This window comes from Lepisosteus platostomus, chromosome 12, assembly GCF_059453375.1.
Source record: "Lepisosteus platostomus isolate fLepPlt1 chromosome 12, fLepPlt1.hap1, whole genome shotgun sequence".
Lineage (NCBI taxonomy): Eukaryota > Metazoa > Chordata > Actinopteri > Semionotiformes > Lepisosteidae > Lepisosteus > Lepisosteus platostomus.
This window is the reverse complement of record NC_142622.1, coordinates 36,077,463-36,104,774: the sequence shown is the minus strand read 5'-3', so window position 1 is coordinate 36,104,774 and position 27,312 is coordinate 36,077,463. Positions and strand designations below refer to the sequence as shown.

General features: G+C 37.8%; 1 protein-coding gene across 3 annotated transcripts in view; it reads right to left on the bottom strand.

Moving 5' to 3' along the window:
• trappc9 (trafficking protein particle complex subunit 9) overlaps positions 1 to 27,312 on the bottom strand; it is a 619,314-nt gene that overhangs the window by 527,138 nt on the left and 64,864 nt on the right. For all 3 annotated transcript variants that reach the window (XM_088601827.1, XM_088601825.1, XM_088601826.1), the window contains 3 exons: positions 25,850 to 25,976; positions 23,210 to 23,355; positions 4,922 to 5,007 (listed from right to left, as the gene is read on the bottom strand). In XM_088601827.1, coding sequence (XP_088457953.1) covers positions 4,922 to 5,007; positions 23,210 to 23,355; positions 25,850 to 25,976 — 359 coding nt within the window. The remainder of the gene's footprint in view (positions 1 to 4,921; positions 5,008 to 23,209; positions 23,356 to 25,849; positions 25,977 to 27,312) is intronic.

Sequence of the window (27,312 nt, the reverse complement as noted above, 5' to 3'; positions counted from 1 at the left end):
TTCTATTCTAATTTTTGCTCCTGTTGCTCTCAACATCTTTTTGTAACATGAAAAGGTTAAAAACATTATTCTTCCTGCTCAAATAAAACTAATAAAAGTCATCCTTTTCTAGAAAGTCACTGAGGAAGAGAGGACTAAACATAATTACATGTTGATTTTGCTCTTTGCTTTAAGCGTCGCGATCCAGCTCTTCAACGCTAAACATCAAATAGCGATAAAAAACAGTTACATTGGAACTGAGCTACCTTATGGTGCTTTTGAGCTTGACACGACAGATGGAAAAACAAAAGCACCCAATTCAATTTAAAATGCTTTCACTAACATGAATAAAGAAAGCTTTATCACTGTCCTATTCCTATTCTACACTTTATAAGCATTGAGAGTACAGCATACGAAACATAGAAGTTAATAGCACTGCAGATATATACCCTGAAGTACAGTTATGCACCAGTGAAGTTTGTAAACTTTCCCATTATACACAACAGGTATAATCAAATTTATGTTCTATTAAAAATAATCCACCAAAGTGGCATCAAAAGAGGCTAGCAATACCATCAAAAGTCACAAGAGGGTGCCAACAACCACAACAGCAATCATTGCTTGGAAGTTATTTCCACGTGAAGCCGATGTCGGTAATATTCACAGGTGCTCCTCATTCTTAGCATAATTAAGAGGCTTATGAAAGAATAGACTAGGGAGAGTGTATCAGCCTATTACCAGACACAAAAAGAGAAAGCACCCTCTACTAAGAAAGAGATTCCCAGAATTAATTTGAAGTTAGCACAAGGCAAAGCTTCTAGCCCTCCTGAGAAAATGACTCTCGGACTGCAGCGTTGTTCGCTCATGGCGTTCTATCCTGTAAAGATAGCTGATACCGTCCTCTGGCTGGAGCAGCAGTTCTGAGGGAAAAGACTCCCACCGGGGAAAATAAAAATGAGTTTGCTCGGAAGCCATCCAACTCTAACTACAACTAACCGAGTTTGGAATAGCCTCTCCACAGACTCTGTGCAATCCAGTGACCAGAAGCCGGGCAAAGTAGTTAATTAGATTCAAGTAACTCCAAGCTACAGATATAGGGGATGCTTTTCACAACAGATGCAGGACACAGCACTAGAAGTTGATATTCTCGGCCGATGCACACAAGCTGTACTTTTTCTTAAATAAATTAATTGAAATATTTGAAACCACCTTCCTCAGACCGACAAACAATGTCATGCAGGCTTTGAACAATCGGACGCAAACCTACAAGAAGATAAGCTTGTGCAACAGCTGATTCAGGAAGGAAAACAATAAATTGCATCAACTTGTTGAACACAAACCAATACCACAGACTTACTGCCCAGCCACATCATAAAGAGCCAGTGCAGGTTCAGACATAAAACCTGCAGAAACAACTCGTGGTGACGCAGACCGTGTGCTGACAGTAGACCAATTAGAAGGACCTAAGACAACTGACGGTATTAGTATGGTTAGTGGACATTTTAAATGCAACTTGCACAAAATTCTTTAGAAAATGAGTGCTGAGTTAATATTGGGGCTCTTTCTTAATCACCTTACAAAATATGTTCTATCATACAACTGTTTTCTTGGGATCCCCATTTATGGGTAAGAATATTTTTTTTACACTGCAACATTGTTTTTCTCTGGTATATTTTTCAGCATGGAATACACTTTAACTTCCTTTGCAGCTAAACTTATAATGCCAAGGTAGCCGTCATACCTCAACTGCCCTACTCTCTGATTACTGTGCAAACTTTGATGGAGTTTAAGCCCCAAAAGAATGAGAATTTACCCATTTAAAAACTTATGGAAATTGCAATAAACACTTCTTTCAGTCCAGATGTCTGAGCTATTTTGCTGCTTTCAAAACTCCAAAACCATGTCTGCAAAGAAGGGAAGACAAACATCAGGACACTCCCTCCCATCCACTTAAGATACAGTAGAAAAATAGAAAGAAGAAAGGAGTGACCAGAAATCTATCCTTCCGTGACCTTCCCCCTAGCGCTGCCATTCCTCTCCCTGATCCATGGGAGACCTGGGAAATGGAAACTCTTATAGGCCACATTCATATGGATTCAATTACAAGATGCTTAGAGGACCCCACATCAATCCTGTTTGTGCTTCGGCAGTGAAGATGAATGGAACTCCTACAGAATGAAGGTCAAAATGCCCACATCATTTGCAATCTGAAATTACCCCTTAAATAAAATAAACGAAAAGGGGGGCAAACCAAAACCACTATGCACAAACTCATTTTATGTCAAAAAGACATCAGGCAGGAGTTTACAGCAATATTTCTGGCCCAAGGCACACGAAACATTTTACTGCGTTAAATTCTGGCTACTCTGATTGCCAATGGACATTACTCAACCTAAATTCAGCACACCACAACAGCTGCTGTCCTTTACCACGGATCCTTTCCAGGGGATAGCCATGGACCTTATAGGCTATTAGACAAAAACTCCATGAAAAATCCTTTTAATAGTAGACTATGCTACTGCACTCAAGATACAATCTCTCGCAGGGATATATTGTATACAGTACTCTTTTCAAGAGTTAAGAATCCCTAGCTGAAGTCTGACTGATGAGGGTAGTCCTTTCACTTCCCAATTAACGGAGAATGTTACACAGATGGATTTCCTGATTTTTGCTCTAGCACCTGTAAATTAATGTACCTGTACAACATTCTTAAACATTTGTGGTCAAGCCTTTTTCAGGAAAATGAGGATGTGATTGGGATTCATTACTACACTTTGACTTCTCCACTATCCAGGTGGTACTCCTGGATTCTGCGGGATTTTCTTCCTTTTCTCCCATGTGGGAGATGCCCCAGAGGTATCCTAGATAGTTCCTTGGAAATCTGAACAAACTAGTAACTGATCTAAATCTTTTAGATTATTATTTAATGCACTTCCAGGAATGCATTGCACTTGCTGGAATGCATTTTCCCTACAGAGCTATTAACTAGATTACAAGAAACACAAAAAAGCATTATGACCTGAACCCTAATACAGCAATTTAGCTCGGGAGAACAAGTCTTGCTTTCCTTCCATTTCCAGATTGTAAATTACATTGCCCATTGCCAGAAGCTCTATAAAGCTACTGAAGAAAATGGCACTGTGAATTATAGAATCGTACAAAATAAAAATAAATCTACCATGTAAACCTTTGAAGGCTTGGAGTGAGCTGACACGCAGGAATAATTCTGTTACCCAGGCACATTTGCATCTCTGCAAGTTGTATGTGTTGCCTGGCCTGACAGAAGAATATAGAGTCTGCCTACTGGTTCCTACACCAAATGCTGACATATGTTCAAATTTCCATGGAGAACACAAATCATTGAGCGTCACACCAAGATCTCACAACCTGGAGTCACTGTTCATATAACCCCCACATGGGGACAAAAAAAATGCAAGTCTCCAAATTTGATTGGCTATGCAATGCCCCAATTGGAAGCCTAGAAAGTGGAATCCCAATCCTAGAAAGGCTAGGGAGAGCCCAACCTCTAGATCTTACTACCAATTTTGGGAGCTATCCCTATCATAGGTCACAAAGCCCAAGATTGATTCTGCAACTTCTAATGGATTATATCAACACAGAGTAATATTCTTTGGCTTACACAGTGACTTTGCAACATTTCAAAATATGATGGAACAACTTCTACAGCCTCACATGGAATATGCCCCCATCTTATCTTGACAAGATTGCCTGTAACATACTAGGTAAGACCAGGATGCACATAAATCATCACAAAAGTAAATTGGGATTCAACCAGACCCCATTTCTAGGTTATGTCACTGTGAATGTTCAGGTAAGGTCAGGTAGAAATGGGCCCGGGCCTTCTTTAGTTGGATAGGTTGTTAAAACCACCTTGCATGCCTCATTTTGTTTAGGCAGGATTCGCATTTTCATAGACCTTGCAAATTTGCCATAGAGGCCTGATGTCTTTTTGGCTTTTCATTTATATTCTCTGGAGTCTTTCACGATAATGTGATACACTCATACAAGACACACAACCAAGATACCTTTACCTTTATCAAAAGAAGGAGCAATACAGCCAGAAATCATAAGTGAAGTAATTTCACCGTGAAGACAATATCTGATATGGAGTTTTCAATAATGTTCAAAGGTGTCCCTCATCTTTAGAATAATTTAGAAGCTTATAAAAAAGGACGCTGTGGAGACCATGCAGATTCAAAGTGAAGAAAAACATCAGAATGCTTATTTCTACTAAAATGAGTGCCAGGATTAATCTATAGTTCAGTGCAAGGGAAAGCTTTTAACTCTCCCAAGAAGGAGAAGAGTCTTTGACTGCAGTATTTTTGCTCAAGGTGTTTTTTTCAGCTCTCTTAAAGTGAATAAATACCTTGAGCTAAGCCCCTTGAAAAGTAGATATTGTTTTTGAGCCAAAGTCACAGTTCTGAGAGAAACGACTCTCGCATTTAGGACTCCCACCTGGGAAAATAATTAGTTTACACATCACCCATCTGACACCGAGATGAAGCTCGTTATGGAAAAGTAGGGAGGTGTGCAAAGATTACTGCAAAGCACAGATGATTTTTTCCAGTCCCAGTGACAAGAAGTCTAACACTTCAGTCATTACGCACTTCTTCAATTAGTGAATTAAGAATCAATCCCTGTACTGATTTAGTGGAACAGCTATGAAATCTTTACCAGCAAAGGTTTATATGCTTATATGACCTTTGCCAAAGCTATTTTATAGCCTTTCAGCCCAAGGTACCAGAAAAAAATATTATTATTATTATTGAAAGTTCATTTTAGCTTGGTTGGACCTGATTAACATGTAACTCTCTGATGCAATAGTGATCATAAAGGTCAATTAAATTATAATTGCCTAAATAAAGATTTTATGTTTTTAATTATGATGTTTTTTTTTCCCCGATAATGAAACTGAACTTACCATGTTCTCCACACGCAGCTCGAAAGGCATGGGATTATACACCATGAGCTGCACCTCACACACATCTCCTTGTACCCACTGGAAGTCTGAAAGAAAAAGAAACAAATAAGACCTAGGTCCTGTGTGTGGTATCAAAGCTCACCAAAGAAACAGGATTAACCCATATAAGTCACAAGTAACTTATCTTTCAACAGCAATTATCAATTACATTTCTTGTAAATAATTGTGAGCTAATTGTGCATTAACACTATTCAAAAACATTGAAAAAAGGAAATGAAAATGATTGTAAACTTATTTTAATACCCTACTATGTTGGATGCTTCAACCTTTTCTAAGTGCCTTATAAACCTGTAATGTTTAAAATGTTACATAACGTACAAGGTTTTTGCTTCTTATTATGTAAACCCATTTCTGAAGTAAATTTAAGTAAGAACTTATACGTGTACAAATTATTAATTAAATACAAAACTTTCATTGACTTTCATTCACATTTCATGCCCCTTCACATTAATTATAGTTGCTTATTGGGGTCTCCAAAACAAAATGAAATTCAATTTCAAAACTCATAACAGTGCACATCACTACATGACAGACGGGGACAGATGGTGTCATTTGAGAGAGATCTGTGGGTCTAGAGTCACTGTCATTTGAAACATTTCAGTGTACTGTGACATTTCCTCTGATGTTAATACCATAAAACTGCCTCTAAACTAGTAAATTAACCCTAAAACACTTGAAATATGGAAATAATAAGAATTCTAGGCACAGATTTTTTTAAAATCCTTTTTTGAACACCAAATTTATAAACACAAAATAAACATTACTATACTTTTAACTCATTGCAATACTAAGAAATCATCAGGGATAAAAGCAGCTTTCTAGTCTCATGGGTCAATCTACACTAATCAAATGAGGTCATGAAACAACTGCGTTCTAGGGAAAGCATTTAGGACCAAAAACTGGTATGAAAGGTTCTCTCTCTCTCTCAAAGAAAAATGTCCGCCATGGTACTGAAGACTCCCTGTGCTCCTGCTCAAAACAACCAAATAAAATCCTATAAGCAGTAAGGTAGCAACACTGGAAAAAATATTAAAATCTGTTAAATCCACCATTCTAATTTGTAACATTTCTTATGTTCTCAATCTATGCATTTTAATACAGAAAAGCTTTAAATGCCTGTCCTGTATTTTATATTTCCTTCCTATTAATACTTAATGGACTATGACCTTCTGCAGACTGAATGTAGTGAATTCAACTGGTTCAGTGGAGAGCACAAAGTCTCCCTTTAGTGCTGCTTGAGGATTCTGTTGCTCTTTACAATGACACATTAATACAAAGTTATTGAAAGTCCAGCTCTGACAAAACCACTTCTTTTGCCTGATCCTCCCATGGTACACAAAAGTAAAAAAACGGCACCCTCTCTTATTTTTATAGATTCATGTTTCTCTCTTGACGCTGCCGATTGCTAAAATATAACTCATTACCTGTTTGTTAGATCCTAGTTCTACCTCCCTATTCAAAGCTAGTTTCACTACTCTTTGTTCATTTCTAAATAACCTCATAAATGAGTCTTGAACTCCACTCCTGTTCATATAAGGTGATGGGGGGCTGTGTTGTGTTAGTAACAGTTAGTCTCGCTCCTCACTCACTAACATTCCAAGACGCGCTACAGGACGCCATGACACTTACAAAGAAAAAACAGCTTTCTGATCATAGATATGGTCTTAATCGACTAAGTCAGCTTGGTGAGCTTTTCTTTTCCCTTTTCTTTTATTTTTGTTAAGTGTATTATACGTGCTGACACGTGCTAACAGAGCCGTGAGTTTAGGGCAAAGTTAAAAAAATATAAATGTTACAAAGGCTGGAGTAGGGAATTCACATGGCAAACTGAAAGCTATAACATGACTTTAAACTTTTTTAAACTTTAAACTGGTGTTGAACCGGTAAGTAGCACTATCTCTTCTGGATTAAAACTTCCAAACCAATGTCCAAGTGTGGTTGGAGGGCAGAATGCTCTGTAGGAAGAACCTTTCTTTGGATGAAATGTTAAAGCAAGGTCCTTATTACTTGTTCATTAAAGTTCCCAAACTACAGTTTTTAAAAGCCTATCCGGCACTTTATCCACTTCAGCTATGGAAAAAGTTGGATTTTTCCTATATGTGAATCTACTGGGATGACAAACACTACCATAATAATACAGGGAATTACTTTAAAATGATAAAATAACAAATAAGGCTGCCTTTAAAAATGTATAACCAGATCTAAAATATTGTATATTTGACTGAACTACTGTTTATTAGCTATAGCACAAAGTACAGACCTTTACATTGATCACTGTGATACAATACTTTATTCCTTTCATTAGTGAACTGTTATGAACATGAAACAGGAAGGACAAAAGTAACACTTTCATTAGAACATCAAGTGGGCATCATTTGTACAGCCTTGATAACAGTAAAACAATATTTTAAAATATTTTTTGCTGGAAGGAAATTTGACTTGGTCAAGGAAGCAGTTTTCGATGCTTTTACCATAAGACTCTTGCTGAGAACTAGATTCGGGTACAGTAGTTTCTCACAAACCCTGTTAGCAATGTTTTAGTTCAAGAAGACTCAGTGATCTGCATGAAAATAATGCAAATTCATATCACATGAAAAGCAAGAGAAGTAACAAGGGGAAAGGTGGTCTCTCAGCCTGATTCTGTGAGGGTAGGTTATAGAAAGAAGCTGACAACTATACACTGCACATTTGATTAATTAAAACACTCCTAAAAGTATTACACTGTAGTTCAATTTTCAATATATTTAAACTATATTTTCTCTTTCTACTGTGCATTCTAAATACATTAAGTGGACCCAAGAGAAGTATTTTGAACAATCTTTTCTAAAATCTGGTAGGCATTTGGATTTATAGAAAGTAAGCTCTGTGAACACCTGGGAAATTAAAGATATTCAAATTCATCCATAATGTAGGAAAGACAACCATCACAACTTCATCTCTCTGTTGGGACGCTGACTCACAAAGGTCCAATTAAGTAAGAAACAGATTTAAGAAAGAAAAGTGTGGTAATAAGTAAACACTGTTTTCATCCACAAAGCTTTACACATACACTAAATGAAGTCAAGACTTGATTTTTACTAAACAAAATCTACATAACCAGTCATGTTGGAATATTTTACTTCTGCTGATTAACACCAAACTTCTAAATTAACAGGACAATGACTGCAAACTCCCTTTTATTCTTTTAGATTTTAGTCATGACATATGCCTAAAAAACATTATCAAAAATCAAACCAATCTGGAAAAAAAAGATGAGTCCCTTGTGATTCCCCGTTTTGAATTTAATGTTCTGAAAATGAATGTTACAATACATATTGCACTCTTCTGCTTCTGTTGAGAATTCTTAACACAGCAATCATAAAACTTCAATATCTCCTCAGTGAAAGTGTTATTCTGAAAATCGTCAAAAGTTTTAGGTTGAGATTTTGATTCTTATTCCCATAACAGAAGTGAAGTTTGACAAAAGTTTATCTTGGGGAAAAAAAAATAATAACTTTGATGTGGAGGAATTTTAAAATTCGAGCACAAGCATACTGGAAACATTGGAAAGATGCCGAGATTCTGCCACCTGAAATCATCTCAATTCATAAATACCAGGTGCTGTCACATTAAAGTATGAAGACTGGACACAGAGATACAGCATCACTATAGTGCAAAAAACAAATAGAACATTTGCACAACAGTACTTAGCAGTTTGGCTTTGTACAACATGAACGTTTGGTACTGTATCAGTGTGGATCCACTGATAAAGATCACAGAGAAAGATTTTCTGCAGACATGTGAAACATTTGGGACATAAGGCTAAATTACTACGGGTTTGGAGTTAAATTATAAATTATAATGGGCTTTGTATCATGTTTTTTTTATTTGTATTAACTTTAACCAGAAGTACTTTTTAAAAAAAATGTACATACAGTAAATAAAATCACTAATGGAGCACTCAGTGTATCATAGGGTGGATAAAAGCTCTCTTTTCACCACATTAATTTTAAAGATCCAGGCTTCTCTGTCCTCACATAAATACTCAATATTTCCCAGGTCACAGATCCTCAGTTACAAGGAAACACAGGAACAGATATTTAGTGCCTTCATCTGAATCCCATTCCAGCAATATATATTAGAGTATGGAAACATCGGCAGCTGTAATGTAATCATGCCCTGCATAATGCATGCACACAAAGCACAGGAAATCAAACAGCAAACAAAACGACATTTGGGGAGCCTATTGTAGAAACAGCCTTTTTGATATACAGTGGCATATCTGTTTTCATAATTTAACATCAAGGACTGCTAACACTTCTGCAGTAGCTAACACACCGTAAATAGATCCAAGTGTTTGGAACGGAGAAAGAACTCGTATCTCTGCTATGCACAATCCTACAGCATATAAAACTGTTCTGTCTCTTGCATATCAGATGTTATTCATCTTTACATGTTCCTGAAAAGTACAACAGGAAATCTTCACAAAATTTAATGAAAATGTATTTAGTTAAGTGCCCATAAACTCTTTTGCTAAATAGCTCATGTAAATTAACAAATTAACTTGTAGCTGCCTAGCTGTCCAGCATTTCAGAGCTGCCCATTAGATGGCAGATTTTAAGGATTAGGTCAGAGAGCCAAGGCACTCTTCTATTCCAAGAACCAGCACTGCTCTCTCTCCATTATCAAGTTCTGTTTAGGACAGCACTTTGCACATTTCTGGCACACTTTCATTATGGCTCGAAAATGAAAAGATGAATTTATATTGTATTACCCATGAGCACCATTAAACTGTTTCACAATTCACCTGCCAAACAATATTAAAAAGCCTGGTTATTTCAAGCCATGCTATGACAGGTGGCTAGCTCCCTTAGAGGAAAAAAAAAACTTTGTAGTTCCTTCCTCAGTACCTCAGACGACAAGAGTCAGCATTCTATCTTCCAGCACCTTGCCAAATCTCAGTCTATTACTTGGGGTCAAAAAAACTCTTTGATCTTTGATTACAAGACAAGTGTCCTGATTATAGCAGTTGTCAGAAAATTACCTTTAATTAAAATACCTAAAGATGACCTGTTGTTAACAACGGGCTAAAATCTGCAGACTAGAGGATTCGTGCAGATTTTTCTCAGTGTGTGAACTGCACTCTGAATCAGAATTAGTCTCCAAGCACATTTAGTTACTATTCACAACATTTAACAGACTTCAACTTAAATATGCAAACAAACACAAGGAAAGAAAGACAAAAATGAGTTATAATTATATTCATTTGTCTTTCACCAACACCGGAGCATTATAAACCCAAGACTCCTTTCAGGAGTCCACAATTATTAAATATGGAAGACTGTATTTTTCATGCATATTCATACAGACAAAAGAGGCCTGGTGTATTTATGACTACTAAAGAAAGACAGCTATCCTCTTATGTGGAAAAAAATGATACAAACATAAAAATGACAATAATACTAAAACAGCTCCATCTGGTCATCATGTAACTGCTGCTGAAATTACTTTGTGATTATCAAATGTCAAACATAAGCCTGCCTAATATCTGAGCAACATGAGGTTGTTCAGAACTTCACTGCACTGCAATACAGTACGTCTTTCTCCTCAAAATACACATTCACACAGTTGTGCTCAACATCCCATTAGGTGCCTTCCCTCAAATTCTTTTTGTCTTCTGAATACGAAAGAGTTCATGAGCTTCAACTTGTACACACCTGAGATTTAAGCAAGAGTAAAAATTGCAAAATAATTAAATATATCACCAATGGTGTTTAGTAGTTGCTGCTGGCTCACAGATCCTGGGTTCCGGGTTTTATTATGGTCTGGGTTACCAGGCAGGCTCGTCCTGCATTTTCTTGTTTTATTTTTACTGGGTGTTCTAGTTTTCCTCCCATTTTCTAAAGCCGTGTTGTTTCCGACGTTGCTTTTGTCTTTGGTTGTGTATGTGTGGCCTGCATTGGCACCAAGTTCCATCCAAGGTGCTGTCCTTCCCAGCACCCAATACTTATGATTGAGGTTCCAGGTTGCTATGACCCTCGCCAGAAAATAATACAACCACAAAGAGATCAAAATGTAAAAACAGGAAAACTACTGACTAACTCAAATTAAATTGAAAGACATGTCACAGGCTATGCATCCCATGATTTAGAAAAAAAAAAGAGAAAAGGAAGACTTTGATGTAGCAAAAAAACTGGTAGTGGTCTTCATCAGAAAATATATTGAGCAAGAGAAATGTCACTATTTACTGAGAAAATTAGAAAGATTCTGGATATTAATTAATTGTGTTGGCTTCATTTTGGCATTAATTATTCATTTGTGACTAGTCATAATACAATTGAATATCGTGCTTGATGAAATCAGGAAAGAAAAATACAGAATCAATATGACTTGATTATTTACATCACAACACCTTCATGCCGTCAGGATATTGAAGGCTGAATAAAGTCACAGATGGACTCACCAGGAGTGGAGCCTAAGTCCTCTTTCGTGATAAACCACGGTTTTTATGTAGATCTTGGTAGATATCAAAGAGGGTGTCTCATACATATAGAATAATGGGCTAATTACTGCATATAACCAACCAGCTGATGGGGAGGCCCAAGTCTGATGGTTTGGACAGGAACATACAGTCCCTGCAGATCTGTGCTACCTAGCATAGTGTTCCATTCCACCTGGGACCTTACTCTTCCTCTGGAGTTACACAGTGAGACAATGCAAGTTGTGGGATGACCTGTGGTTTCTAGGACTCTGCGATCAGTGAACCAGCACGTTTATCCAGGCTCTACAAGACAAAAGGGACAGAATCCCACACGAAGGCATCGGCAACCAATGTGTCACATTTGTCTAGTCTGTACTGCTCTCAAAGATGGCCACACACCCTATACTAGCCTCTGAGTTTCACAGCAGATACCCCATTGATGACAAATGGTCATCAGCATAGCGTATTCACTTTTGTGATGTCTGTTCGATAAACTGTCTACAGAAAGCATTTTCCTGGTGAAAATTTGGGAATTTGTAGTTACAGTGTATGTGATATGTTTCTTTTGATGGTCAGCACAGTTGCAATTTGAATCACCTACAAAACCACATGCTGAAGAAATCTGATTAGGCAGTTTCACATTCTAAGAGAACACTTCACTTCTAGTTTTGACTTTTGAAATAAATTGTTTTCAACATGTTTAAATAACATGCACATGCACATGCAACATTTAATACACTTTTTGAGCAAATGACTGTGCAAATGTAAAGAGCATGCACATGTATTTATAAAGATTTATTTTGGCTACAAAATGTTATTTTTTAATTGGAATATCTACATAAATATTTAAATACATATTTAGCATTTTTAAAAATACAAGCACTGGGAACTACAGTGAAATGATTTCGTCAGCTTGAGACACCTGTTACGCACCTGAAACATCAGTATTTAGAGGCTACAGATAAATATTCTTAAACTCGAGAGACCCAGGCTCTGTGATAATACAAAGGCCACCGTTCAGGAAATGGCATCTCAGAGAATGCCAGTAGTGGCAACCTCACTCAGCCTTGAGGAGAACTCTTACAACAGGTAACTTGTGAGGCTCATTAAGCCACTAATGAGATGGGGAAAGGAGAAAGATCTATTCCCCAAAAGTTATTTTTACTTTCCCTGCCAGCTGCCCCTCTCCCATTTCTGCCCCTATAAGGTAGATAATCATGTCAAAAAATTCAGAGTGGTATTTGAAATAAGCATCTCAGAGCTATTTCGCCGTCGGGAACCACATTTCCATTCGTTTTACTTTCAAACGCAAATAAAAGTAGGTCTTCATAGCCCCAGCCATCTGCCTAATGCTATTTACTAACTCACAATGAATTGTGATGGCCTGCAACACTCGCTGCTCAGTGTAAAATTGCATCCCCTTAACTGAGTTTACTATTTCTGCTGGGAGAGAGCTTTATTTCTGCAGCCATCAGCACTGCTGGTTTAGAAAAAACCATCACTGACACCTCCCCTCTCGCCCTACCCTCCAGCTTTCCCCTTCCACCTATTGTTTTCTTAAATATTTAATACCTTTAAATTATGTACTTTCCAACATTCGATCTACAGATTTGTTAATGTTAATGATTACAGTTTTTTTCTGATCAGGGGAACGTCAGTTGCCTTTATCTTCTGCAACCCGGATGTACAAAATACCTCCACAGTTCATGGTGCTACCTCAATTTTCAAATTGCAATACATATTCACCATTAACAGAGTAATAGGGCTTTTGCTTTCATAAGCACTACCTGCCAGCTACTAGAATTGTATTCCAATCTTTTGTTTAGGTTGAGCACAAGGAGTTTGGAGCACCATTACCGTGATTGAGTCCGCTAACAGAATCTGTATGTTACTCTGTACCCATATAGTGGTAGGAGCTGTGAACTGCTGCTGAATTCACATGCTAAACTCTAACCTTCACGCCTGCTTGTGCACAGATACTTCTCCCTCTCTGTACTAAACTCCCATCTTCTGTACCAAACTCCCTGATACGGAAGGAATGTTCCTGAGTCCTTGAGTTTCTTGAGAAAGTACCTCAAAGACAGGGGAGGGGGGGTGAAGAGAAAAGTGTATATAAGCTGTGGAGAGCCACATCCCCTTGGAACAATTACAACAATAATCCTAATTGTATTGTTCTTTGCATACAATGAAGCTTGGCGAACGGACACCACAGGCTCGAATCTCTTGGTTTCTACAATGGGCACCTTTGCTCAGCACATTAAAAAAAAATCTGAGAATGACCAGGTACTTTCTTTGACTTAAAGAATGTGTGACATTGCTAAATAAAAAGACTGTAATCATTTTAGTTACAGAGAATAAGTGAGGGCTTAGGTCAAGCTTTCAAAATCCTCAAAAACAATAGCAAGGGAACAAGACAAATCTTGTTCATCTGTTCATCTTCCTTATGTCCACCTCAAATACATAAAAGCACCCATGTTATTTAACATAAAACTATTTTTAGATTTTCTCCAAGTGTGTTCATGACTAAACATCCTCACTCCAGTGGATTCAATTATTTTTCAAAGTCTTCCATCCACAAAATATCATACCAGAGCCAAATGGCAATCAAAAGTAAGTCTCACCTAAAAATAATCAATTTCAGTCAAAAGTCATTAATATTTCACTGGTCGATCAATAATAACATAATACTCTAATACGTTCCATGCCATTCTGGACAAATCCTAAAAAGAATTAAACGTATGCAAAGAAATAACTTTCCCATATTCCACCTTCTAGAATGTAAGTAGATGAATTAAAAAAAGATATATGAAAATGAATGACGACATCCAAAATATCTTACTCGACAGCTGTTCAATGTGTAATGGGTATATTGATCTTTTTTTTTTCAACAAGTTTGTGAAGCAAAACCCATCAATTAAAAATAATTAAGAGAAAGCTGTTTCTGTGGGCAAATTGAGAAAACGAAAAATGATCAGTTTAAGGTAATTTACAAAGAAATTGGCAGATGGCCCATGGTTAATTCACAGCGTCAACACGGATCTAAATTTAATACCATGGATTTGTGTATTATTGGCATTTGTTTGTTAACAAATGGACCAAGGTATATTTGAAATTTATACTGTTTTTTATAGGCAAAAAAAGAGTGTTTTATGGCTAGTGAAAACCCTTTTAGAAGGTTTAAAAAAATACAACTTAAAGTGGTACTGTCTTTTTAGCACTGAGAGCTTTCCTTGCACTGCCATGAAGACTGCATGGAGCAGACAATGATACTTCTTCTGATTTAAAATTTGACAAGAGCCAGGAGAACTCAGAGGTTAATAAGGACAATACTCCAGTACCCATAAGGAATGCAAGGGTACTTAATCCTTTCTTTTTAAATTAGACAGAAACAGTCAAACAGAACAGCACTCAAAATAATGCAGGCTTCCCAGCTGGATTTAGCTTGCAGTAATACATGTAAATTTATTCACTATTCAAATGTCATTTTAAAATATACTGCTTGACTCCTGTAAGAAAATGGAAGCTTTTATAAATCATATATATATATAGAAGCACAAGGTCATTTTTTCCTCTCGCCTGATTTTTTCTTACCTGTGAGATCACTTTTATTAAAAAATGAATACATCACACTCATTTAAAGCCTCAAGAAAAGACTGATTTTCATGAAAATATACGAAATGGTTAATTTATGTAAATCACAAAGGAGGACCAGTAATTCCTTCAACTTTATAGCGTCATAAAAGCAAAGAAAGCATCATATTAAGAATGTTTTTTTCCCTTATTGTTTCCAATAAGGATATATGAAATACATCTATCATTATTGCAATATCCTTAAATACAATAAAATACTTGGTTTAGTGATGTGTTACTCTCTTTTTTCTGCCAATAAAGTTTCATTGCTGGGAGCGGACCTGTTTCATTACCTTACATATTCATTCTTGAGATCTGTGTTAGTACATGTGCTGGCCAGTAATAAGAAGTGTCTTCATTAATACTGTTATATTTGAAGAGAGTAATGCAGCATTAATCAATGCATTTGAAAGATGAGAAAAGCAGCCTGCCCTGAATTACACGACAATTCCAGATTTCTTTGAATGGTCTTTAAAACAGACCAACAATCAAACCTACTCTAAAGTAGTCTGGTGAGTCAGGTAGACAGTGACAGCCAGACGTTCTTTAAAAAATTAGAAGCACCCCAAATCTCATCTAACACAGACATTTTTATCTCACACTCACAAGCTGATACTGTTATATTAAAGATTTCCACTTTCACCCTCTGCGAGTTTAAATGCTTGAAAAACATTGCCAGCCTTGAACGGTGGATTAGAGTCACAAAAGGATACTGGTAAGCTAAGCAGTTTTTAGAACAAGTCTCCAAACAATTATAGGAAAAACAATCTATTATTATAGAAGCTCTATTTTATGGTTTTGCATCAATCTGTTTTATAGAAAGTGGCATGGATTGGAACATTGAAAAATGCCCTAGGCCTGCACTCTGGAGGAAGACAGCGTATCTTCAATAGCTTGGATCTTAGAAGCCTCATCAGGAAAAGAGTGTCATAAAACTTAAAAGCCCTCTAGTCTTATAGCCCACAAAATAGGCAACCTTATTCAACTGAATTTACCATATCTAATATAACATATGGAACGTATAGGACTTTTTTGTGCAGGGTGGTTAAAAAGAGCAAATGTAACTGTTACAGGCACTAATCTACAGCCACTTGCTAAAAAAATGAAGGGGAGGTTGATTCAGCATACCGTATACTGAAAACTATATTGTAAAACGTCTGTTGGCACGCCTATGATTTTTAAAATGGTGTTTGCTTCTGAATGTAATGAAACCAAAATATTTAATGGACACATCTGAAATTCAGGCAGTAAGACTGAGTCAGTTGTTTAAAACATTCAAAATGGGTAGTATAAATCAACAGGTTATTGCAAGCCAGTCAAGATTCTTATCTTAATGAGTCCAGACAAGTTATATCATGTCTCCTATCTTAGTTACTGCATACCACTCTTTATGTTTTTTTAAACTGACACAAAGCATGCAAAAAGTGATCTTTTTTCAAAGATGAAAGCAACACAATATTGGTTCTCTCATTTGGATCTGTAAACTTCCAAGCACTCCTTGTTTCACAATACAAATACATTACAGCCACCAAAGTGAAAAGAAATATCATCACCTACACCTCAAACATTTAATCATCATCGAACTGTCAATCATCTGCTGAGGTCTCATTGACACACATGCAGAGCCTATTGAATGAGACTACTTTCTCAGGTTCAAACAGTATCGAGCTTTTCGATGATGAAAAACCAGTGGACTTAAAAACTGTCAGGCAAACTGCTTGAAAGGATTGTTGTACTAATGAATGGAACAACATGGCTTGGTATCTTGTCCCATACTCCAACAACCATACAAGTACCATACACTTCATACACAGTGATACATACTGTATCTTTCTATGTTAATGATAAGGGGGCAAAGAGAGCAAATTCTAGGGAGAATGTAGAAAATCTAATGAAACCTAACCAGCATATTAATAAACCAAAGTGCCCCAAAAACTAACAATATAGAAGCAATATGCAACCGAACACAGAGAGTGACCCAGATTGGAATCACCACCAGAACCCTAGACCTGTGAGGCGATGCTAACCTTAAAATCCACTTGCTAAGCTTTTAAAATACACTGAAGTCGGAACAAATATGTTAATTACAGAAGCTAAACACTTCCTATTAGGTCCTAATATTCCAGTAGGACTTTTGAGAATTTCTACTTCAAAGATTTAATCATTCGTGGAATCACGTAGAAATGAGCTGTTTTTCCAAAATGCTATACCCTTATTACCCTATTATGTATGTTCCTGTTCATGGTTGTCAGAAAAACAGTTGCTGTTAAGCACCCTGGAAAGAATTATAAGCATTGATCAGTATTTGTTGCAGCACTTTATATTTCAATATACCAGTATGACACCCGGCGCAGTAGCTTTAAGAAGCACACCTGTTTGCATATTAACATGGCTTTGCATATGTCAAACTGTTAGATATTGCACTCATACTACCAATAACAATGTGTGAGAGCAAATAACCACTGATATGCATTACTTAAACAGTTATGCCTGTTAACGAGAAGCCTCAATTCGTGTCTGGATGTTCTCCCTTTTAAGCTTTTTTTAACCAAGACACGTCAAAAACAAGGCACGTGTCATACGTCAATCTCTTAAGGCTGACATGATTATGGGAATGAAGTATCCAGCTGCCATAAGAACTGCAATTGCATTACTGAGCTGATAAGCCAGGTTAATACTCATCTCATCGAATTTTCTGAATCCTCTTGGTAGCGAACAAAATTCCTAAAGTCTTATGATCCTGGCGCCAAATTCAATTGTAAAAAGAGAATAAATACATATTTTTGGCTGCTTGAAAGAGGTATATCACCTAAAGATTTTTTATATAAATATTGGTTCCCTGCAATTGCATGAAAGAGGGAAGCAATTCTGAATGCAACAGATTTGCAGGTTGGCAGGTTGGGTTATATGCTCCAGAGATCGCTGGTTCAGATCTAGGCTGTCATTAGCCATCTGTGACCTGGAGATCCCAGGGGGCAGCACACAATTTAGCAACCACCACCAAGGCCAGGTTGATTTGAAGCTGGCAAAGTTTTCCACTGACTCCTGTGGATGGCCAGGTGCCTGGGGATAAGTGGTGTTATCAGTGAGAGCCGTGTCAAGCCCTCTGCCCAATGTGTTAGCTTTGCCATTTCCACAGAGGGTTTGGAGTTTAAAAAGACCTGCAGGCTCAGATAAGGTCCCTCAAGAAGTATTTATGTTAGCATCAGGTCCCCTTTGATAGTAGGAGAGGAGTAGTTATCGACAATTATCAATTCCAAACTGAGGTGGAAGAAGAAAAACTCGTGGCAATTACTACACATGTACTGCAATTGGAACTGCAAATGATGTTGGGTTTATTTGGTCCAACATTCTCATCAATTGCACAGCCAGCTTTTCTCTCTAGTATCTTGAAATTAAAGATCAGTTTGTAGCTCCTTTCAGAAATAATCATAAGAATCCAGAATAACCTAGGGACATTCCTCCTGTTGTAAGATGCTTCTGTTATTTGCAGCATGCCTGTGTGATTGCCTGTCTACAGATCCATGAATATAAATCTCAACTCTTTCTTCTACTATACAATATGTCTAAGGCTGAGAAATTCACAAACTCTAACATGCCAGAGACCAGCATAGCAGAAAATTACAGTATTATTCCTGTACACAGAGCATAAAAATAGAAGAGGAAGCTTCTTTCCTTTTTTCAGAATTATAGTATATTTCCAATATCGAAGAACACAAATCCAAAGTAAAACAACAGAATAAAGCAATTCTGCTTTCTTTGAAATTGGGGTTTATCGACACGCATGCCAGCAACATTGCAACGCTATTGCACAATGGCCACTGAAAGAGACCAGTGGTTAAGGGTCTGGATACACAAGAGTGGCCGAACAAAGTGCTCAGACAGAGCCAGAGCTGTTCGTGTAAGGATGTGGCCTTAATTAGAGGTCACTCACATAAACGTATCGGTGCCGTTCAATGGCGATGTTTCGTACGTAGCTCTCTCTCTCGTTTTCGTTTTTTATTTTATGTCACTAGGTGTACAGTCATATGGCAGGTGTGTAATGTAATTTCTCCAAACTTAGCCTTATAGAGCTGACGGAGAGCAAAGTCCTGAGCAGTGCTGGCGGAGGGAGACCAAGTGGCCAAGACCCGCACCGGAACTGAAAGAAGAGGCGTTCTCAAGAAGCCATAAAGCTGACCTGACGGCAGGAGGTGCTACTGCACAGAGTGGAGAGGCTAAGCCTTGGACCAGCGCTGAAAGAGGGGGGTGTTTCCAGAAGGAAGAGTCTCTGCTGTCTGATCTGCCTGTGCTGAGGGAAGTTTCCGGAGCCAAGAGAGAGCAGCCGCTCATATACAGGAACAGCAGTCACCCACACTTTTCCACCACAGAGACGGGTGGAAAAGACGTGGTTTTTAATAATACATAATAAATGTTGCAGCCAAAATGCTTCCATCTTCCCATTTTATTCTAAAAATGCAATATTCATTTTCATTCCAATTAAGATACATATGCATATACTGTATGCGTTTTATAATAGGAAAGAGGCATTTATACACAAAAGTATGAGCTCTTTTATGTGACTTGGACTTAAATAATCCTAATGCAAGCCCCGATTCAAAAGTATTAGAAGATACTACACAGCAAGTGCTGTAACTGCCTGTTTAGAGTCTCTGGTAATTCTTCTCTCCAACACAACAAATTTCCATGTCAAAGATCTGCCCAGCACTTTATGTGGTACATATACATAGTACATAGTACTGCCTCCTGCTGTCTTTGCTAACAGTGGCCCCTTGCTCACTTGCATCATTGATTCCTCATAAGGATTTCATTTATCTCACCTTCCAACCCAAGGCTGGATTCACAGGGTTTAAAAAAAAACATTCCACATACTAAATACCCACTTATGTATTAAGTCTCAGGGAGCTGAGGTGACCAGTTAGATTTTAAGTGTGATGTAAGGATTGAAGTCTTGTTATGAGATCTCATTAGGAGATGTGCTTGGAAGTACATAAAATATGAAAGCTACATGCATTTCAGGTTCAAACAAACATAATTCACAGGATCACCTTAACCTTGGTGTACACTCACCAGAAAGGCATGGTTAAAGTACTTACTAGAATCCAAAACACAAATCCAGACCAGAACTCTGAAACAGTATACTTCATTGTAAGAATGTGCAGTAGAGCAGTATTTAAACAAGTATTAATAATTGAAAATTCCAATATTGCACTAAGGATTAAAACATATTTCAGAATCTTTTTAGCCCCAAGATACTATACGAAATCACACATTGTTCATTTTAAGCAGACATTCAAGCACAAGAATGCCAGATAGAAATCAGTTAAAGAGGAAAACATTCTAAAACTAAATCTATTTTTGGTATAAAAGGTAGTGCACTTGTCACATTGCATGTCTATGTATTATGTCACAAAAAACTGTAATTTAAAAACTAAAAGGCTGAACAGATTAACAAACTCAACTGTCAAGATTAATTTTAAATATACCCTTCTTGCTGCTATATACAGATTCTTTGCATGAGGATATTACAAACAAATTCATACACATAATGCCAGAAAATACTGTACCACAAAATATTTATTGGCACTAAAAAGAGTTTCTGTATCAAAGTAAACAAAGTGTTTGTATTAGCAAAACCTCTCAGAATAAAATCTGAATTTTGGCAAATCGCTGGTTTTTGATTGAAGTAGTTTGCAAAAAAAGAAGGACTAATATGATCTTCTAGCTCCATGGAAAGTGGGGTATGTACATGCTGGAGAACCATCTGTTCGCATATTACGTGTGCCAGTAATGAAGGTTCTGAATGTCCTAAAATTAATAGTAAATTTAACAACGAGGCTTATTTCATTTATTTATACTGCATATTTGAAGAGGTGGATAATCACTTGAGCCTCTGTTAACAGTGACATTTTGCTAATGATGGGAAGACATTTAAAACCTGACATTTTTTATTTTATATTTAAAACTATTAAAAAGCAAAACCAAAAAGCTGAATACCTCATGCATGCTCCCTCGTCATTTGTCTTATGAAACAACACCTGTATTCATTCTAACCCTGCTAAGGATATTGGATGGCTGTGCTTGTTCACAGACACCAGGCTGAATCCCCCTACCAGGCGCTGCTGCAATGCAGTAGATTGTGGGAGACGGCAAGTTTCTGCAATACTTCATTGAAAACTCTGGCAGGTTGCACCACAAAGGTGAAAGCACTGCCTTTGGCAGTGTGGCTCGGGGTGCCTATGCACACGAAAATGCTATTCCAGAACTGAAAAACGGGTCCAAGCTTTATTCATACTTTTATAAGTAAGATAAACAAAACCAAATCCCTCTTTAATAAACTGCCAGGCAGCTAAGGTGCTTAGCGGCTCCACAACAGTCTCCCACTGACTCCCACTCTTCCAAAAGGCCCACCACTCTGAGTTCCAACAGTTGGTCAATCACATCCTTTCGTCTCTATACTCCATTCACACTGCAATCACAAAAGAGAATCTCCCCTCTGTCTCCAGACAACAGATGTTGACTGACCTTGCTTCCAGGTTTTTAAACTCTGATCTGACCAATTGTGTTCTATTAATTAGTAATGTAACTGAGGATGGCAGGTCACTTTCCACAGCTCTCTGAGGAACGTAGTACAGACCAGACCTGACATGTTTTCCATGTTTAAGTCCTATTTCCAAGCTTCAAAACCTGTCTTACTAAATGTAACATTTGTTCCATAGCTACAGCAGTTTTTTTATTGCTTTAGCTTCACTTATTTTCAAGTGTCACTGCTGACTGACTAGAAGTCACAGTTCACAAACACAACCAATGTACTTTGATGCTGTTTAAGTTTACAGTATGTTAACATTAATTTGTTCAAATTTATTATGGCTTTTATCACTAAAACTAATGAAAATGTTAACAAAAACTGAAACAAGATGAGACAGACTGTAGTCCTAAAAGAGTCGATGAAATTGTCCTAAAACCTGCAATTTGTAATCTGTGTAATATGAGGACTAGGCATGTGTAAACTCTTACATTAAACATTGATCCTCCTCAAAAGTATCAATACACAGGACTGAGGGAAAAGGAACTGAAAAATCATCGCACGATGAAGGCCTTACCAAGTACCACCTTCATAAACATACAGTATCTAAAAATATTAGTATTATAGGTACTAGAAGAACTTCAGACAAACAGATCTTCAGTGCCTGATGGTTCTACCAGTTGAACATAAGAAACAAGAGATGTTATTCATAGACCATTTACAAAACACTTCCAGCAGTTTCTCAAGACAAGGGTAATACCCACTGACTGGAAAATCGCTAATAGACCATCCATCCTTGAAAAGGGAGATGAAGCTAAACCAATTAATGATAGAACAATACGTCTTACTTCGATTTAATGCAAGGTTATGGAAACAATAATTAAAACTAAAGGATGGGATCGAAATAAGCATAGAAATATGCATAGAAATAAGATTAGTAGGGATAGCCAACATGAATTTAGAAAAGTCAGGTCATGCTTAACTAACTTATTAGAGTTCTTTGAGCAAGCAATTAAGGAATGCTATATTCAAGCAGTACAATGCACCTGTACAATTAGGGTCACCAAGACGCAGAAAATATGTTCCTCTGGAATCAGTTAAAAAAAATGAAACAATATACAGTACATTCCTGGGCTCAAAGGAAGGACCTACGCTGAAATAATCAGCTGAAAGAATCAAAACCTTTTAGTTTTGAGCAGAAGACAAAGGGAACTGATTCAAAATCCTCAAAGACATTCGCTGAAAATTCTATGGACTTACTAATAAACAGTGAATCACAAACCAGAGGACATGAAGTGGAAGTGCATTTAATTTGTTTTTAGATAAATGGGAGTATGGAAAAAGCTGTGTGACACCCTTTCTTCAGAAATGACGGGGTGAGCTGCATGGATCAATTCTTGTAAAACAATCAACAGTCATTTTTGAATGAAATTGCAAGAAAAAAAGCCGCATTCATTTACATGTTTTGTTTTTCAACCTGCTATTTGGAATCTTATGGGGACACCATCAATACCTCAATATTCAAGGCAGAGATCAAAAGATTGCAAACATGGGTCAGCTTCCAACGGAGCTCACAAACAATAAAAGAGAACAGCATTATTTTCCTCCATACCTATTTTCTTTCCCTTTTCTTCTCCGCGGCTGTGCACAATGATAGGCGAGTAAATGAAGGGGCTTTTGGTGGCCATGTTCTGACCCAGAAGGCTCTTCACTTTATGAGGCCGCAGGCTGATGGGCAGATTCAGGAGTTTAACCGATCTGTTACAGAGAGAAAGGAAATACATTGTTTGCCACCAGATATCACAACGAGGTGCAGCGCCCACGTCACATGTGGCAGCCATTATATGCCATCACAACCCCAGTATTCAGCAAATCAGGTAGAAAAGCGAGTAATTGCTTCCCCAGTTGACTTAGGGGCAGATTGTGCAGGTCAAGAGTGGAATTCAGCCAAAACACAGAGATTAACACTCCTACTGTACTATTTCAAAAAGTGCATGAGATCTTTAATGACCAAACACTCATTAGCATAGTTTAATATCTCATCCAAGGGAATACACCTCCTCTGGCGCAGTGTCTGCAATTACCACACTTGGCCATTGGATAAAAAAAGTCTTATCCAGGGGGAAGACTGCCACCTAGTGTTAGTCCACTAACATCATTTGTAGCAGCAAACTTGTCTTCCTTGGAGATTTCTCATGCCTGTGCCGACCTGAGATTCTGAGATCAAACCAGCTGGGGCCAAAAGGTGGTAACACTGCTGCCAAATAAAGTTCCATTGAGAGGCTAACACATCCATCAAGATTCAAATGTTAAAATCATAAAACAGAGCTGGTAAGGAAATGTTGGAATAAATGTTGGAATACTCATAGAATTTGCTGACACAGTACTGTGAGGTAATAATAATAATAATTGCTTACACTTATATAGCGCTTTTTCTGGACACTCCACTCAAAGCGCTTTACAGGTAATGGGGACTTCCCTCCACCACCACCAATGTGCAGCATCCACCTGGATGATGCGACGGCAGCCATAGTGCGCCAGAACGCTCACCACACATCAGCTATCAGTGGGGAGGAGAGCAGAGTAATGAAGCCAATTCACAGAGGGGGATTGTTAGGAGGCCATGATTGATAACAGCCGATGGGGAAATTTGGCCAGGATGCCGGGGTTACACCCCTACTCTTTTCGAGAAACACCCTGGGATTTTTAATGACCACAGAGAGTCAGGACCTCGGTTTTACGTCTCATCCGAAGGACGGCGCCTGTTTACAGTATAGTGTCCCCGTCACTATACTGGGGCATTAGGACCCACATGAGCAGCAGGGTGAGTGCCCCCTGCTGGCCCCACTAACGCCTCTTCCAGCAGCAACCTTAGTTTTTCCCAGGAGGTCTCCCATCCAGGTACTGACCAGGCTCACACCTGCTTAGCTTCACAAGGTAGAACACAATATTTCTTGCTTTAGGCTACCGACATGCATTTTTTATTTTTCTCTTCACATCCATCCATTTTGTAACCACTTTATCCAATATAGGGCACAGCCAGATCCTATCCCGCCAAGCAACGGGCACAAGGTAGGTTACACCCTGGATGGGATGCCAATTAACCTACCAGTCTCTGGACTCTGGGAGGAAACAGGAGAACACAGAGGAAACCTATTCAAACTCCAGACAAATAACACTTCAGGAATTGAACCCAAGGCCCCAGCTCTGCAAGGCAGCAATCCACTTCTCTACTGTGTCACCCCATAACCAATCCCTTTTATTTAGCAAGCGCAAACCAACCAGAGAAAGTGTTACGGACAACTTCCGAACACAACAATATGATTAACAACAGGGTTGGAGGCAAGTCTCTCCGAAAGGAAAGGAGTCTAGGAGATGACAGAAATATTGAAATCAAGGCTTACAAACCGATATAAAGCCAGTACTGTAAGCCAGAAAATGAAGCATAAAACGCTCACATGGGTATTATCTGCTGAAAAAGCAAAAACTGTCTCTGAGATGTAGGATGTAATATCAGGGAGACCAAAGACAGAAGAAAGATTTTTTACAATGAGCATGCATAAATATATAGAAAAGAAAAATAAAACACCTTGTAATGGCTTTGTCATGTTTAAAATGCTAAGTTCTTTTATTTGTAGGATTACCAAGACTAAACAGTTCAATTTAAAAAAACAAACAACACTATTTCTGAAACATCTATAGGAAAATTACGAAAATGTGTGATTTATTACTAAATAAAGTATTGAGGCTTCATACTTTTTTACACTGATAATCTATGGTGCTCTATAGTAACAAAAAACTCACCTGTTAATTGTTTCATTTAAGATGCCAATTGAACTCACAGTCTGACTGGATGTTGAGGATCTTTATCATTATCATTTATCACAAGTGATAACTGTCAATACTTTACTTATTTTAAGTGTGTGTGTATTTCTTTTAACATTAAAACTGCCTTCAATCACTTAATTCAATGACAGTAGGAAACAATTTCATCATCTTTTTAAACATTAAAAAGGGGTAGGTGTCTGAATATTATCATATATATGTTATTTAAAAAATGAAGAACATGCACTTACATTTCTAATTGCTTACTGTTACTGTATATAGTTAAAAAGGTTAAAATAAGGAAATTAAAACAACTCCTTAAATAAAAGGTTACTTTTTATTGCAGTATTCTGTAAGCAACAATATAAACAGAAATTATTAGCATATTCCTAGCTATTTTTCACAGCTTCCCCGAGTTGAAGTTTACCTGACAATAGGGAGTTTGGTGAACGGCACAGGAGGCAGCTTGAGTCCGTCTGGGAGTGTGATAACTTCCATTCCACCAGGACACTTAGAAGTATAATTTTCAAGGCTCTGGGTAACTTCTTTTTTCTCTGTGGCAAATGGAAAACAAAAACAGTGATGCTGCACAACACCCACATACAAAATACATGCACACAATTTTACAGAAGTGTCATTTCAAAACAATAAGATAGTCAAGTCCAAAAAGTGTTATACAATAGGGTCGCCACATTCATGAGGGTTCAGTACAAAGAACCGTTGCAAATAGCCAAATCTGCATACTGTACAACATCGTCCACCCCTGTGCATTCGCATAATATACGACACTATGTACTAAAGTTAAAAGTATTTAGTTAAAAGACATAAGTAACCCTCCCTAATGTGGTAATTGAAGTGGTAATGCACTGGCATTGTTAATTTAAATAGCATTGATCAACTAAAAGAAACAACAGTAATCACACACTTATAGCTCAACTAACATGAATTCCTCCTCTGGTGTCCAGCGGATGCCTGCACTTTCTCCCTCTGCCACCAGGATAAGCCTACCCCACTGTAATGAAAAGGGCAATAAAACTGTCAGGGAGCCTGTAAAGTCGTCTCCAACCTCTCAGTCCCCACTCTGCTGACACAGAACAGGGAGAGTTCACTACGATACACTCGCAGGACCTTATTGAGATGCGGATGCTGGGAAGTGGGTACTTGGGCAGGGAACAGGAAGATGCTCACTCATTAGCTAGATTCATCTCATGATCCTAATCTATCGCACTGCTGATCTGAAAGTTGCAGTTCACCATCTTCAGCTCAATTTCATCCCGTTCTGCTCTTCTCCGACGGCCAGACCGAACAGAGAGCAAGCAAATTCGCAAATGTTACATTTGCAGATGTCAAGACCCCACTGGCATTTACCCTTTGAGGATTTTAAAAACAAGCGTTTCTCGTTACTCTATCATTATTTGAAGCAATAGGATTTCCAACTGGCGCCACCTTGGTAAAATATTGCTGTACGGGCTAAACTCACACAGAAAAAAAAATATTTCTGTGCATGGAAATAATGTTTTTTTTTATCTCTAAAGGATCCAAAAGCACCTTAAAAACCTGAAGGAACCCAACTTACCCCAATAATGAAGTGCTGCAGCTTTAATGTACCAACACTACACAACAGATCAGGCCGAGAAGTGAGAAACTGTTACAACAGATGAATTAAGGGGGGATTTCAAGATGGCCAGATTGTACCAGTACAGGGTGGAATTTAGCCAGGACACTGAGGTTAACACCCCGGCTGTTAAGAAAAGTGCCACGAAAGCGCCTCTACAACTACCAAAGAGAACGGCACGGGGTCTGATTTTTGCTTTTTTCATATTTTTACGCAGGATCAGTGTCCAACAAGCTAATGCCAAAAAGCCTGTCTCACGCATGAATTCTTTATAG